The sequence below is a fragment of the Callorhinchus milii genome, unplaced genomic scaffold, assembly GCF_018977255.1.
Source record: "Callorhinchus milii isolate IMCB2004 unplaced genomic scaffold, IMCB_Cmil_1.0 Scaffold3, whole genome shotgun sequence".
Lineage (NCBI taxonomy): Eukaryota > Metazoa > Chordata > Chondrichthyes > Chimaeriformes > Callorhinchidae > Callorhinchus > Callorhinchus milii.
Genome location: NW_024704744.1, coordinates 12,864,373 through 12,878,946, shown reverse-complemented (window position 1 = coordinate 12,878,946; position 14,574 = coordinate 12,864,373). Strand labels below are relative to the sequence as shown.

General features: G+C 39.7%; 1 protein-coding gene across 1 annotated transcript in view; it reads left to right on the top strand.

The window, feature by feature from the left end:
* Positions 1-14,574, top strand: part of LOC103185964 (myelin transcription factor 1-like protein) — a 178,796-nt gene that overhangs the window by 105,093 nt on the left and 59,129 nt on the right. The window contains exon 11 of the mRNA XM_042333467.1: positions 10,296-10,546. Coding sequence (XP_042189401.1) covers positions 10,296-10,546 — 251 coding nt within the window. The remainder of the gene's footprint in view (positions 1-10,295; positions 10,547-14,574) is intronic.

The following is a 14,574-nucleotide window of genomic DNA, read 5'->3' as shown; positions in this document are numbered from 1 at the left end:
AACTGCAGCTTCAAAGGTTTCTGCAGCTGAAATGTTCACCAGGTTGCAATTTGCAGATCCCCCGAGGTTTAGTGAATACGATATCACATTAAAATGTTTCAGGTGAATCTTTAATATCAACAAGCAATAAAACCTGTGGCTGACTGCCACTTTCACAATTCTACTGTTTTGAATGATGTATGTTTCCAAAAATGCTCTTTGTGAAAAATATCTATTTGTGGATACAATTGTTTTAAGAAGAGGCTCCATAGATTCAGGAGCATATTTTAAAGCTTTCTTTTGTGCAAATGGTGGACTTAAGAAAAAAATGCTATGTGAGCTGATAGATTAGTGGATGGAGATGTTCAGTGTAGTCACATGTTTTCTGTGACTTGAGATGGCCAAATGTAATATTTGATATTGCACCTTCTTACAGTGTCGAAACATCTCAAAGTATTTCACAGGATTTATTGCAGGGTGGTGTACAATAATAACTGTATTTTGTAGAAGAATGGCCAATTTTTTTTAACACCCGTGTAACACAACTTGGATCATTTTGATTTGTTTAAAAGCTCGAAGTGCTAAATTCAGTTTTTAATTGGATTCATGACGCAGAGTTGCTCCAAAACAAATGGGGCTACATCAAACCCACCTGTGATCTAATCGAGATCCATAAGAATCCCAGGAAACTACACTATAAGTTGGGTACTCTGTATCCCCAGTCAACCTATGATATCCCATAGCTTGGATCAACATTTATGTCCTCCACTTCTTTCAAACGAGTTTCTCCAGAACATGCACTCAGGCTAGTTTGAATCAGTGACCCTATGACAGCAACAGAGCAGCCAAGCAGAAGGTGAGACCCAATTTAGTCTCCGTTGAGGTAGTAGCATTTAGAGTTTCATAACCTGAAAACTAATTTGGTCACCAATGTTGTTTAGTAAAGCTGGTGTCTTGCTACCTGGTAATCCTGTGCCACACACAATACTTAGGAATCCTCAAGCCACTTAATCTAAATGAAATTAAAAGTTTTTGCTGCCCTAAGCAAATTAAAATCTAAATTTTCTTTTAAAAACCTTCAATACAACTGATCTTGTAGCTTAGTGGTGAGAACACTCGCCTCACAAGCGAAAGGACCTGGGTTCAATTCCCAGGTAAAAGGTTGGGCAAGTTTCCTTACTCCACACGCTGTTGTTTAGCTAGCAGTAAGTAGGAACCTAGGTGTCAATTGATTGGCAGTTATCTTTTCTGGGGTTAATAATCTCTTAAAAAAAATAATAATTTGGTCACTTGATCCTTGACTGTTTGTAGGACACTGCTATCCGCAATTGGCTGCTGCATTTTACCCACAAAATATATAGTCAATTCACTTTACAGTATATTCTGTGAAGCACTTTGAGACATCTCAAAGATATGATAAGGTGTTATATCAAATGCAAGGCTTAATATTATTATTATTTCAAGACTATGTTCAGTAGTAGTAGTCAAAGGTAAATTACAGCAGCAGTATCTGGAAGCACCAGTAACACAAGTCGTGTTAAAATATCCCAGCAACTTAAAACCTAACCCTCACCTCCAGTATAGTGACATAGGTTAATTAACACAGCACAACATTGCAAACTTTGCCTCCAAAACTGCATCTCTCATAATTGCCACTTTAAGGCACCTAAAATCACATTCCCTTCTTATACATCCCAGGCACTCTACAGCTGCACCAAAACCCTTTTAAATGCATTTCTCATTTGTGGAAGTTCATTCCAATTTGGATCGGAACTTGGCTTATCCTAAAATTAGATTGCTGGCATTTTGAGATAGTAAGTTCAGTCCCACTTTACGATGAAAATCTTTTTCTCTGTGTCTAAGCTGTATGGCAATGCACAGAATAAGAAATTGTATTCTTGATGTTAGCAGCTTATAAGTAAGAAGTCCATAGTTTAGGTCCATTCCTTCACATAACATGGAGAATATAATCACAATGATAATCAAATATAGTAAATAAATTACACCATTTCGCACTATTAGCAATGGTAAATAGGATAATTAGTAAATAAACTTTTCTCACAAATCTCTATTTACCTTAATACATTGGAGGTATACTAATTATATTAAAACAAGAACATATTATTGTCAATTTGGTGTAATTTCCATAAGAACATCAGGTTAATTAATAGACAGATTTTCACCTGCAATCCAAATATAGTACTTCATAAGTCCTGTCTTTTGGGTGGTTAAAGGATGTATTCATGGCATTGAAATGAGCATAAGAATTAAGTATGTTAATTAACTCTGATTTCATATGCAAATTGGTTCAATACAAAATGCATTTTCCTTAAAAAATTAAAACGCTAAGTTCTATCTTATTCAAGTAGACTTTGTTGGCTTCTACATCTTTGGACTATTAATGCTGTGGTCCACATCTGACAGCCAGTGACAATTTATACAGCACCTTTCATGCAGTATTTTCCAGAGTACCTTTCATCTCCTGAAACATAAAATCATAGAAATTGCAGCACAGAAGAAAAACATTTGGCCCTTTGAACCTCTCTTGATGGTAGATACTCCACTAGAGCTAAACACTCTAATATCAATTCCCTTCTACTTTCCCATTCCTTTTTATATTGTTTGCCTTCCAAAATGTGTTCAATTTCATTTTAAACGCTACATGGTCTCAAGCTCAACAACTATTTGCGGTGAATCATTCTGTAGTTAAGCAACCCTCTGTGTGAAAAAGTTTTGTCCAACTTCCTGATCCATTCCACTCATATTATGGGAGATCTTATGCTCCCTTGTTACCGATTCACTGGCCGTAAGAATAATCTTTCACTCTGTATCCTCTCAAAATGTTTCTGAATTTTGCTGACTTTTGTGTAATGCCCACATAACCTTTGCTGTTCCAGTGGAAATAGACCTTTTTTTTAAGCCTGGCATCATAAGTATAACCTCTTATCCCTGGTATCATCCATGTTTCAACCTGCCTCAATGCCAGAACAACAAAATTACATTTGTATAGCACCTTTCACGTCTCTTGCCTCTGAATCAGCAAGCCCCATGGCTGGACTTGGAATTATATAGTCTAAGCTGACACTCCAGTGCAGTGCAGGGGTGTGTTACATTGTTGGAGGTGCCGTCCTTTGGATGAAACGTTAAACCAAAGTTGTGTCTGCCTGTTCTGTGTTTGTTATAGATTCCATAGCACTATCTGAAAAGAGAAGGGAGTTTCTCCCAGTTCGTGGCCAACAATCCCTCAATAAAATTGGTCCCTCAGTACTTGGCTCTTTATGGGACATTTCTGTGCGCAAACTGGCTGCTGTGTTTCACCCAGAAAATACACGACTGGCTACCTTATCTTAGAAAATATTAGGAGTTGTTTCGGAAGAGCCAAGAATTGTGACTTGGAATATGCTTTTGTTAATTGCTGGAGTTTAATCAACTAGAACTGCAGCTTGCCCTGACAAGCAACCCTGACAAGCAAGCCTCGCGAATCATTTGAGTTTTTCTTGAAGGACTAACAGGAACCAAATTGGATGAATTCCTGTAACTGGTATGTTCCTCTGGGTCCTGTCAACAAGTCTGGTTGTCTGATCCATCATCAACAGGATCTCGGAATGCTGCAGACCATCCTGGTTCAGGAACTCAACTACTGAGAGTACGCCACAGAGCATCAACTTGATTCAGATATTCCATCACCAGGCATGTTACCTTGGAGACATCTTAGCCCCAAATCGACCCCACTTACTTTCCTCAGCATTTTTAAAAACTTGACCTTTTAATCTGGCTCTAGTAAATAATTGAAGACGGTTTCACTTCATAATGTTTGGCAATATGATAACTAGCGCTGCTAAGAATTGCCACTACTAATGATAAATCTCACATCATATAGCACATTTTCCTCTACTATTTGTATGCGTGGAGTCCTGTAGCTTAGTGGTTAGAGCACTCGCCTTGCAAGTGGGAGAACCTGGGTTTGATTCCTGGCAGGGTGAAACGTTCCTTACTCGATACGTCTCTGTTTACCTAGCAGTACGTAGGAGCCTGGTTGTTAGTTGATTAGCGGATCGCTTTTCCGGAGTAATAATTCCTTCACAATAAGTAAAAAATAATTTGGACACTCAATCCATGACTATTTGTGGGACACTGCTGTTCGCAATTGGCTGCTGTGTTTCACCCACAAAATATACAGTCAATTCACTTTATAGTATATTCTGTGAAGCACTTTGAGGCATCTCAAAGATGTGATAAGGCGTTATATCAAATGCAAGCTTTATTATTATTATTACGTCCAAATAATAGAGAAGGGAGGGGGAATCAATATTAATGGGGGCTAATTTAGGAAATGCACCTGAAGCTTTGTCAGAACACATATTTCTGACAATGATGATATAGATTGAGATAATTATGAGAACCTTCAATTAAACTGAACTGGCAATCATTGTCACTGAACTCAGGGCAAGCCATCCTGGCAGTCTTTGAGGACGTTTTCTTCTGGCCATGTCTGGAGAAGAGAATATCACAATTAAGCATCTCACAGTCCCTGGAGTTTGCTCGCTATCCTGTTGCTGCCAAAATTACACATTTGAACGAAGAAATAATACTCCTGGACTGTCAGAATTACTCCACTGTAGAAAACACAGGATGCCGGAGATTAATTAAGTATGTGCTGGCCGGATATGCTATTCATTTGAAGCTTTGGCATTTTTATAATGTTTTATTCAGAAATTTTAACAGGCTGTTAAAAGTAAAGTGCATTCAGTGGATGTATTTATGTGCAACGCAGAGCTCACTGTTGATCGGAGCACCTATTCACTGATACTTTTGGGGTGAAAAGTGGGACATTTCATAAAACATTCTGTGATAGCTATCATATAATAATAATAATAATCCTTGCATTTGACATAGCGCCTTATCACGTCTTCGAGACGTCTCAAAGAATATCTTATAAAGTGAATTGATTGTATATTTTGTGGGAGAAATGCAGCAGCCAATTGCATAAAGCAGTGTCCCACAAAAAGTCGTGGATTGAGCGACCAATTTATTATTACTTTTTTTGACGGAATTATAGAGTTATCACTTTGAATCTGTTTTGAAACAAAACATTTTTCTATCCATTCCTAAAGACTGTGTGTGGAACTGACTCCCTCTTTAGTCCAGGATGACTTTGCAAATGAACCCCAATGCAACAAAAGCCGAAATAAACTTTAAAAAAAACTCATGAATGTGGGAAGGGTCATAGGTGATGACTGCACTATCTATACTTGGACTATTCAAATGAAACTTCTGATTCAAACTTTCAACCCACTCAAACATTTCTACCTAAAGGAGATGAAAAAGCTCTTGTGTCTCCACTCGGTGGACTCCGGCTGCCTCCACGTCCCCTGCCCTCACCGTTTTGAACTCCATCCCACAGTCCCTTCACCTTGCCCCCTCCCTTACCTCCTTCAAGGCCCATCTCAAGACATTCTGCTTCGACTGCGCCATCGGTTACCCTCTTACCCTCACCTTCCCTGCCCTCCACCTCTGCTGATCCCAACTCCCAGCTGGGGTGCAAATCCTTGACTGTCCAGCACCTTGGGATGTCCTCCCAATATGCCATACAAATATAATTTGTTTTTATTGTTCAAGCAACAGGGAAATAACTAAGCTGCCACCAAGGAACCCAAGTGAAAACAACAATACAGTTTCATTTGATGTATTCTGATTATGTCCAGAGTGAAAAAAAAAGAATTGTGTCCCTCAAAATTAGATAGGTCACCCATTTAGTCAGTGGGCTGAATACTGACCGCTGCACACTTCAGATCCAATAGTTTCACTGAACTCAGTATGTGACACTTCTGTACCAATAACTTTAGGAATGGGAGCAGGAATCAATTTGGGGATTGATCTTCTTGGAGAATGTGGGTCATGCTATCGGCACCCTACTGATAATATTAAAAGCAGAGAAACAGCAAAGCGGAAAGCAGCAATGTGCCATGGACAGCATTATGATGCTGAGTATACGTAGAAAAATGGTGTGCCTCAGTGGTAAGTCAAGACAAGAGCAGCCTAGCAGTAAAATATTCTGCAAGACAGTGAACAATATTGCCTCAACTCCCATTCCCACAATCGTGTTTCCTAATATCTCCTCGGATTTTGTGGTAGGATTTAAACTAAAAGCCAGTGTTAGATCAGTGCCTGTTCTCTTCACAATGGCAGCCAAAGTGAGATTCTTCCCACTCAATTCACATTAACCCTTGCAAGCCAAAAACATATTGGGTACGGTGCCCCAAGGTGGACAAGCAGTGAGAAGCTTGCCAGACAGTATTTTCAATGGCAAACGATACAGTTTTAGCTGGTTAAACTCCAGCTGTATCCCAAGACTTGGCTCTTGCCAACTTGTGTCTAATACTCTCTGGAATTAGATAGGCAGGGTACGACCCTCCAGAGAGAGAGTTTGCATTCAATTCCACACAGGGAAAATTTCATGTGTAGTTGGCACACCTATGTGGAACTCTCAGCCTGATTTGGATTATTGTAAATGTAGTGATAGGTTTCCGCGTGTGGCAGACACCCGGACGACAAAAATTAATGAACCACATAAAATTGATGGTGGTGCAATCCCAAGTCAGTCTATGCCGACCTTTTTTACCCAATCCTGATAACTTTAGTGGAAAACACTGTACAAATCACTCCTTATGTATGAGAGGGTGATGGTGGTTGGGGGGGTGGGGGGAGGATTTTCGAATTAGGGTCAAATAATAATACTACTGATAAACCTTGCATTTGAAATAGCACCTGCATCTAAGATCATCTCAAAGTTTCTGAAAAGTGAAAAGTCTCAAAGTGCTTCACAAGATATATTATAAAGTGTAGTGACTATATATTTTGCAGGCAAATGAGGCAGCTAATTTTCAAACATCAGTGTCCCCTAAAGAGCCATGAAGTGAGTAACCAATTTTATCTGGAGAATTGTTTGCCAGTATACTGGAAGGGATTCCCTTCTCTTTTCAAATAGTGCATGTGAACTTTAATGTCCTGAAAAGGCAGACAGGACCTTTAACATACCATCACATTTGAAGGATGGCACCTCCAACAATGCAGTGCATCTCCAGCACCTGTTAGATTGTGCGCTCAAAGTCCCAGCGTGGGGTTTGAACCCGTAATCTTCTGACATAGAGCAAGGCTGATGACAATTCAAACTGTGAGAGAGAAAAGAGAGAACTGTAAGATTTGATTTGTGGTATGAACAGATTTCATAATTAAGAAATAGGACAGCTTCTGATGCTGATTCCACCAAACATCACTCCAACTCAATCTATTTTCAGAGTAGAGTTCCCTTGAGTTGGAGTCACGTGCACAATCTGGAAAGAATTTCCGGAAGGATACTCACTTGCATTTTTTTATCAAATCACCCATTAAGAAATACTTGTAAATTGACCCCCAGAGAGTTACTGAAAACAATTGAGGAAAAACAAATGAACAAGACAGTGAAAAATCAATCAGACAGACTGCAAAAGACCAAAAATGATACGATAGGTACAGATGAAGGAGTCCCTTTGTCCCACTTGATCTCATCCTTCCAGTACCCTACTAAAATAATTCAAACAAAGAAAGATACCTACAAAATCCTCAGTCACTACACTTTACAGACAATCCTGTGAAGTGCTTTGAGACGTCCTCCTGACATGGAAGACATTATACCAAAGGCAAGGATTATTATTATAAAATTTTGAAATTCAAAAATTACAATAAAATAATGGTTTAAGAATGTTTATTGAAAGATTATGCTGTGTGTTTCTTATCTCTATGTGTCGGTTTAAAAAAAAGAATTGTGCCTGAGGATGTCAATCATTCAGTTGGGCCCTTTCCCCATCAATAGTCAGATAGCATCCTTTCAGCTACTGAATGCTGGGTCCTGTGCATCAAATAAGTCTTGTTTGTCTTCATTCAAACTTCAGTGATTAGGGAAGACATTGGGATAAAAGTTACAGTGGAACCTTCTGTATTGAGTGCCTGGTTTGAACCATTTTAATATTATTGTTGATGACATTGTAACAATAATTCAATCCTCCCAAGACTTGGAATATCTCATGTTCTTAACCTTTGCAACCGAACCTTTCTTCCCATTCCTGCTAACATTTGTGGGACACACTGTAGAGATGGTGCTGAGTGTCACTGAGAGTTGTGGCTGGTATACAAGTTACTGCTGTTGTGTGAGGAGGAGTGAGAGGAACTTGTCATTGTGGAGGGCACCTTTGCTATCAAATGGTGGTCAAATTCAAACTGACAGAAATAAAAAAAACATTTTGCAGTAATCATAGAATCATACAATCATAGAATTATACAGCACAGAAGGAGGCCATTCAGCCCATTGTTTCTGTGCCGGCTCTTTGAAAAGAGGTATCCAAATCAATCCCGCTTTCTCCCCATAGCCCTGCAAACTTGTCCTCCCCAAATAATTGTCTACTTCTCTCTTAAAAGTTGTTATCGAATCAGCTTCCAACACCCTTTCAGGCCATGCATTCCAGATCCTCTCGGATTATTCTTTTCTTATAATCTTAATGGACGTCTTAGTTAAGAAATTAGGCTTTAGACCATTGTCTTAAAATGTTAAGTTTAGCATAATTTTGAAAAAACTCTTGAATTCAATTTTAATTCATACAGGACACTTCTCTTCAAACTTTAACGTCCTCCTGACCAGGCAGCTAGGACCCCGGTTTAACATCTCTTTTTTATTTTAGAACTAAAGTTAAGAGCATGAGGAATTTCAGGCCTGATTCTAAGTCTCTTCTGCCGCAGTAATATTTGAAGGAATATATTCATCTCTGGACAATAAGACTATCAAATTGGAACAGCTAATAAGGAACAGTGACATTTGTGTGTTGTCTAACTTCAAGGTCCTCACCCTCACCTATAACTTCCTTCAAGCCTGAACACCTCTCTGATGTTCTTCTACTTCACTTCCCTTTCACACTCTCTGCTAGGCTAACTAAGGCCTTCTGTGTGTCGCCATTGCGGGGGGAGGGGTTAGGGGGCGTGAGCCTTCAGTTAGTATGCCACTAATTCCTGGAACTCCCTTCATCTACCTCTCCACCTCAACATCTTTTTATTTTTCTTTAAATCCCGCTTTAAAACCCACCTCTTTCATAGCACCTATGATCACCTTCTCCTTCTCCCTGTCTGGCACTGCCACTGTGAAGCATAGACATAATCCTATATCAAGGGCGCTATATAAAGATATATAGCACGTTGTTATTAAGTTACTTTTCTCAAAGAGGTTATCAATGGCTTCCTGATTCCATGATGGTGGTAGTGGAGAGGTGGGGCGGAGAACTGAGAAAGAAGTTGATATGGCAATGATTGTAGATTCTGAGCAGTAGCAACCACCACTTACGGAGAGGCAGCAAAATATAAATGTTTCTTTTGAATAAAGATTGGTATCCCTGAGAGGGGGAAATCAATAATTGTCGGAGGCAAATAGCTCCCTCTGCCGGGGGAAAAGGAAATGTGCTTCCACTGCATTCTAAGTAGGAAATGTCAACTATATACTTCATTGTTCAGTTCAAGAGACTTATTCATTGGGATTGTACCATTTCTTACATAAAAAGAAATTGAATAAACTGATGACTTAATGCTTCAAATCAATAACATCTTTACAGAAACGAACAACATAAATGGGCTTAGAGTACTAAGCTCCCGTGAAGGAGTTAGCACTCAACGGGCTGAATGGCCTCCTTCTGTACTAACATAACATGTAGGAGCAGGAGTAGGCCATTCGGCCCTTCGAGCCTGCCCCGCCATTCAATCATGGCTGATCTTCTAATCTAACTCCAGCTAATAACCTGACCCTGCCTTATCCCCATATCCCTTAATCCCTTTTGCAATAAGAAATCTATCTATCCCAGTCTTGAATATGTTCAAGGAATTCCTATTTTGAGACTGCTATAGCTTTACAGGCTGTCAAATAGGATTGCCTCTTCTGAATGTAGGGTAAGACAATACAGTGTGTACAGAATACTTCTGTGCCCTTTGACTATGTGGAGCCACTCTTTGGACATCACTCTTTCTACGTGAGATATTACAGAAAGAGACACACCACACACAAACAAACACACACACTTTAAACTCCACTTGCAATAGTTTGTTATCACAGGGTTACAATTTTACCACGATGCAGAGATCTGTTTGCGATTTTTTTTCTCTTAAAAAAAACGCCAACAAAACTTGCAGCTGATCTTCGGTTAATGGAGCTCTCCGGGACTCTACTCCTCGTGAAGGGCGCGATATCAATGCAAGTTGTGTTGTGCCGAGTGCTCATGTATTCTTCTTGCTTGTCCTTGCAGCGAAGCGCTTTTGCAAGAACTCCAGTTCGGCCAGCAGCACCACGAGCAGTTACGCCCCCAGCAGCAGCAGCAGCAGCATCAGCTGCGGGGGAGGCAGCAGTGCCAGCAGCACCTCTAGCAAGAGCAGCTTCGACTACACACACGACATGGAGGCGGCTCACATGGCAGCCACGGCCATTCTCAATCTGTCCACCAGGTGCCGAGAGATGCCCCAAAACCTCTCAACAAAACCTCAGGATATATGTGCTAGAGTAAGTGATATTCCTCCTCCCCTCCTTTTAAGTTCATATTGATTTGCAAGCATAAATGACAAGACTTTTGGTTTTAACATTTCACTGATGAGTGCCCTCCACTTTGCCCCTTCACTCCCTTCTTCCCTCCTCACTTTCAAATCCTGCCTAAAGACCTTCCTTTTTGATTATGGTCACCTCCCCCCCCACCCTCCCTCTCCCCCTGTATCGGGATTAGACTCTGCCACTGTCAAGCGATCCGGGTGCTATTCCACGTGAAGGGCACTATATAAATGCAAGTTGTTGTTGTTTCATGTGTACAGGCCTAAGCAGAAGGAACACCCGAGAAAGACTGACCCATTGTCGCTGCTTAGATTATTGAAATTCAGTAAGACAAACCATGTGCTATTGTTTGAATTATCCCCATCATCTTGTATTTTATCAGATTTTTTAAAAAAATAGTCCTTTATTTTAATAGGATTTTGAAACCGTTTATTTATTCATCACAGGACCAACCATCCATCCTTCATTTCTGTTTGCTTTTGGGATCTAATTCATGCTGTTACTTTGAAGGGAATGAAACCAAATTTTAAATTCAAATTTTAAATTCAAATTAAATTTCTAAAACGTCGAATGTGCTGACGAATCCATTCCTTTTAGCACATTCGATGTTTCCAGAAATTGAAAAGGTACGCATTTCTTAGGCAGACAAGCATAAGCACAAGCAAGTCAGGTAAGAAATACTGCTGTTCAGATCCCAGGAGCTGCAGGTAATCATGAGATTTTAAATTTCTCTCTTAAACTTATGTTTCTGATGCGCATCAAGATGAAAATCTCTTAAGCTGTTTCAATTGCACTTGTGGCAGATAGTCTTGATGAAAGCTGCAGTATAAATCGGGGCTGATTTAAAAGGAAATTTAATTCACATTAAGAGGAAGTCTCAAAGCGTTTCATACGATTTACTGTAAATTGTAGTGACTGTATGTTTTATAGGTGAACCCAGTACCCAATTTTGCTCACTGTAGTACCCATCACAAACAACCATGAGCAATTTACTCAGCTGAGTTGTTGCTTAAGCACAGTGGGTGTGAATAGATTGCATCTCTGATCTCATGTGATTAGTCCACAAACTTTAAAGGGACCATTTTTCATTCTTATTTAAAGTGACCGGCTCTTCGATAGCATTGTAAAACTGGAATCCGGTTTTGAGACTTGCGTTGCAAATCAGCGTGTATGCAATATTTTAAACTTTAGCTGGTTCTGGAGCATTTCCTGGGAGCAAAGTTGGCTGCTGCGTTCACCTATAAAATACACAGTCACTCCAGTTTACAGTAAAACTTTAAAATCAAGTTGCATTTATTTTTTAACAGCTTTGAGTCATTGTGACAAGGAGTGGGAAGAATAATACAGGCTTTCCCCTCTGCATTGCCCTACTGTTGGAAGCAATATAGCTTTGGTCACTCAGGACCCTTCCAGTCAGCAGAGAGAGACTTTCATTACATCAATCTGGGCTGATGAAAATAAAAGCCAGCTCCTAGATAAGGTAGAAATCTGCAAACCCGTTGCACCATCTAGTCTCCCTGAAACTTTCATATTTAATAATCCTCCTCAGGCATCCTTGTAACTTATGAGTTCATATTAGCTATCTCCCCTTTGTAAAATAACATTGGGGTCTAATATGGTGGCAATTTTCATTGGATTTTTTAATAAGGAATGTGAGTGAGGACTCTTTCTAGTAACTGGAAATATGACATGCACATCACTCCAACTCTAACTCGCACAATATTCCCCTGAGAGAGATCACAGAGGGGCATAGATTTTGCTGGATGGTATGATGCAGTTCCGATATCTTTGTTTCACAACTGCTCGCACTTATACAATGCCTTTCACATAGGCAAATGTCTATGAGTCCGAGTGGGATTCCAAACAGGGTGGGAGATAGTGGATGAGTGGGGGTTAGTGGGGACAAGAAGGTGATCACTGAACATGCAGTCAAAAAGGTAGAAGGGTTTCGAAAGGAGTATGAGGCAGTACGATTTGGGGAGACAGTTCCAGAGGGCAAGGGAAAATGATTCAAAGGTAACCCATGGTTAGTAAAGCAGATCTGAGTTGTCAAGAGTGTGTGTGGTGGTGGTGGGAAAGGGGGTTATTAAATTGTAGGAGCTCATTGAGGTAACTTGAGGCAAAGGGATAGAGGCATAATAACTTGCATTCATATAGCATCTTTCAAGTAAAATAGAGATCTCAAAACACTTCACAAGTTAAAATTAGTTAGAAATGAAAGTGAAAGTTATATAGGCTAGCACAGAGCATCGCCAAATAACAAATAGATGAGGAGTCAATTAATTAATTAATTATCCCACCTGAACACCTACTTCTTTGACCTGTACCTATGGTCATCTTCATCTCCTCCTTATCCCTCGCTCAGTCAGTATCCAACTCCGCCACTGTGCAGTGCTCCGAGACACTATCCTGCGTGAAGGGCATTCTATAAACCAAAGTTGTTGTTTACTGAAGAATCTTCTTCGAAATTGTCGCATATTAGACTTCATAATTGGAAAATGTCTGTGCATTCTCTGGGTTTAAAGACAGGGTTTAAAGTAGAGATGTGCTAAAATGAAAAAAGCTGAAGATATTAAGGAAGAAAAAGATACGAGGAGCATATGTGAAAACCAGTTGACTACCACAAAATAGACAGCTCAGGAGTGAGATACGATTCAAAAGGGTGAATGAACTATGTAGGACCGACAGAATTTTGTTTTTGGCGTAATTCCAGTCTTGTCATCTTGTTGATGCCATATGTTCTGTATTGTGGTAATATAGGATATATAAATAATTTATATATAGAGAGGCATGCTATCAGGCTACTTTATGTTGCACACTAAAGTTGTGATGAGTCATTGCCAAGTGTGTGGTATAAAGGGTGTGCTGAGGCAGTGTGAATCACACTGGAACCCTGGTCCAGACACCATCTGAGCTCACTCCCAAGTGATACATTCATAGCTTATAGTTCAGCCAATTGGCAGCTTACCAAGCTCGAGCCAGAACGTCATCAATGTGATTGAAGAAGACATGATAAGGTGCTATATCAAATGCAAGTTTAGCTATTATTTTAACGTGTGCAGATTCTGGCTTATTCTTATTACACACTTATTTGGAGGCCCATTTTCCTGTAAATTATTTTAAGAAACTACAGAAAACTGACTTCAAAGTTAAGACTGAATTCAACAATTTGCTAATTCTGGAAGGTCTGGTTTGAAATGCTACGTAAATAGAATAAATCTAGACCCAGGTGAATAGTCAGTGTTTTGTGCATTTGCCAAATTGCCATGTGAAGTACGTGAAAATTGAGGCATTAGTTTTTTCAGGTCATGAAGTGGAAAGATAAATCATATTTACTGCTGCACACTGCTACTATGTGGAGCAATTTTTTCTTGGTAGTATAAAAAGTACATTAAAATGCATATAAACCTTGATGTAGAGGATTTTATTTAAAGTAATTTTTCAGATGGTAATTACTGTCTGAATGAGTTCATCTTTCGCCCACAAAATACAGTCCTTTCACTTTACAGTATATTCCGTGAAGCACTTTGAGACATCTCGAAAATGTGATAAAAAGAAGTTTAGATGATGATGAAATGCTTTGTTGAGTTTGAGCAGGAGTTAAACGTGAGGGGCCAATTTTATTGGAGTCCCAAGAGGGTAGGATTGAGTCAGAGCCAGGGTCAGAGTCTGGTCACTACAAAATCCATTTAAAATAAGTCCAACAGATGTCTGCTTGAATCTCTCCACCGTGTGAGTCAGTTGGTGGGAATTAAACATTTTTTCGCTGGGGTGCCCATGTGTGGGTAGAGTGTGACTTTCCCCTTGAGGCTCCAATGGAATCAATGGAACCTGTGGGAATTGGGTCTTATTCTATGCAGATGGACCGAGTGACAGGAAGCTCAATCTGGCGGAAGCCTGCACAGTTGAAAATTGAAACAGCTTTGCGATGGATCGGAGATCACTTGAGTGCTTTGCGAAGGTTTGGACGATATGTGTATGTCACT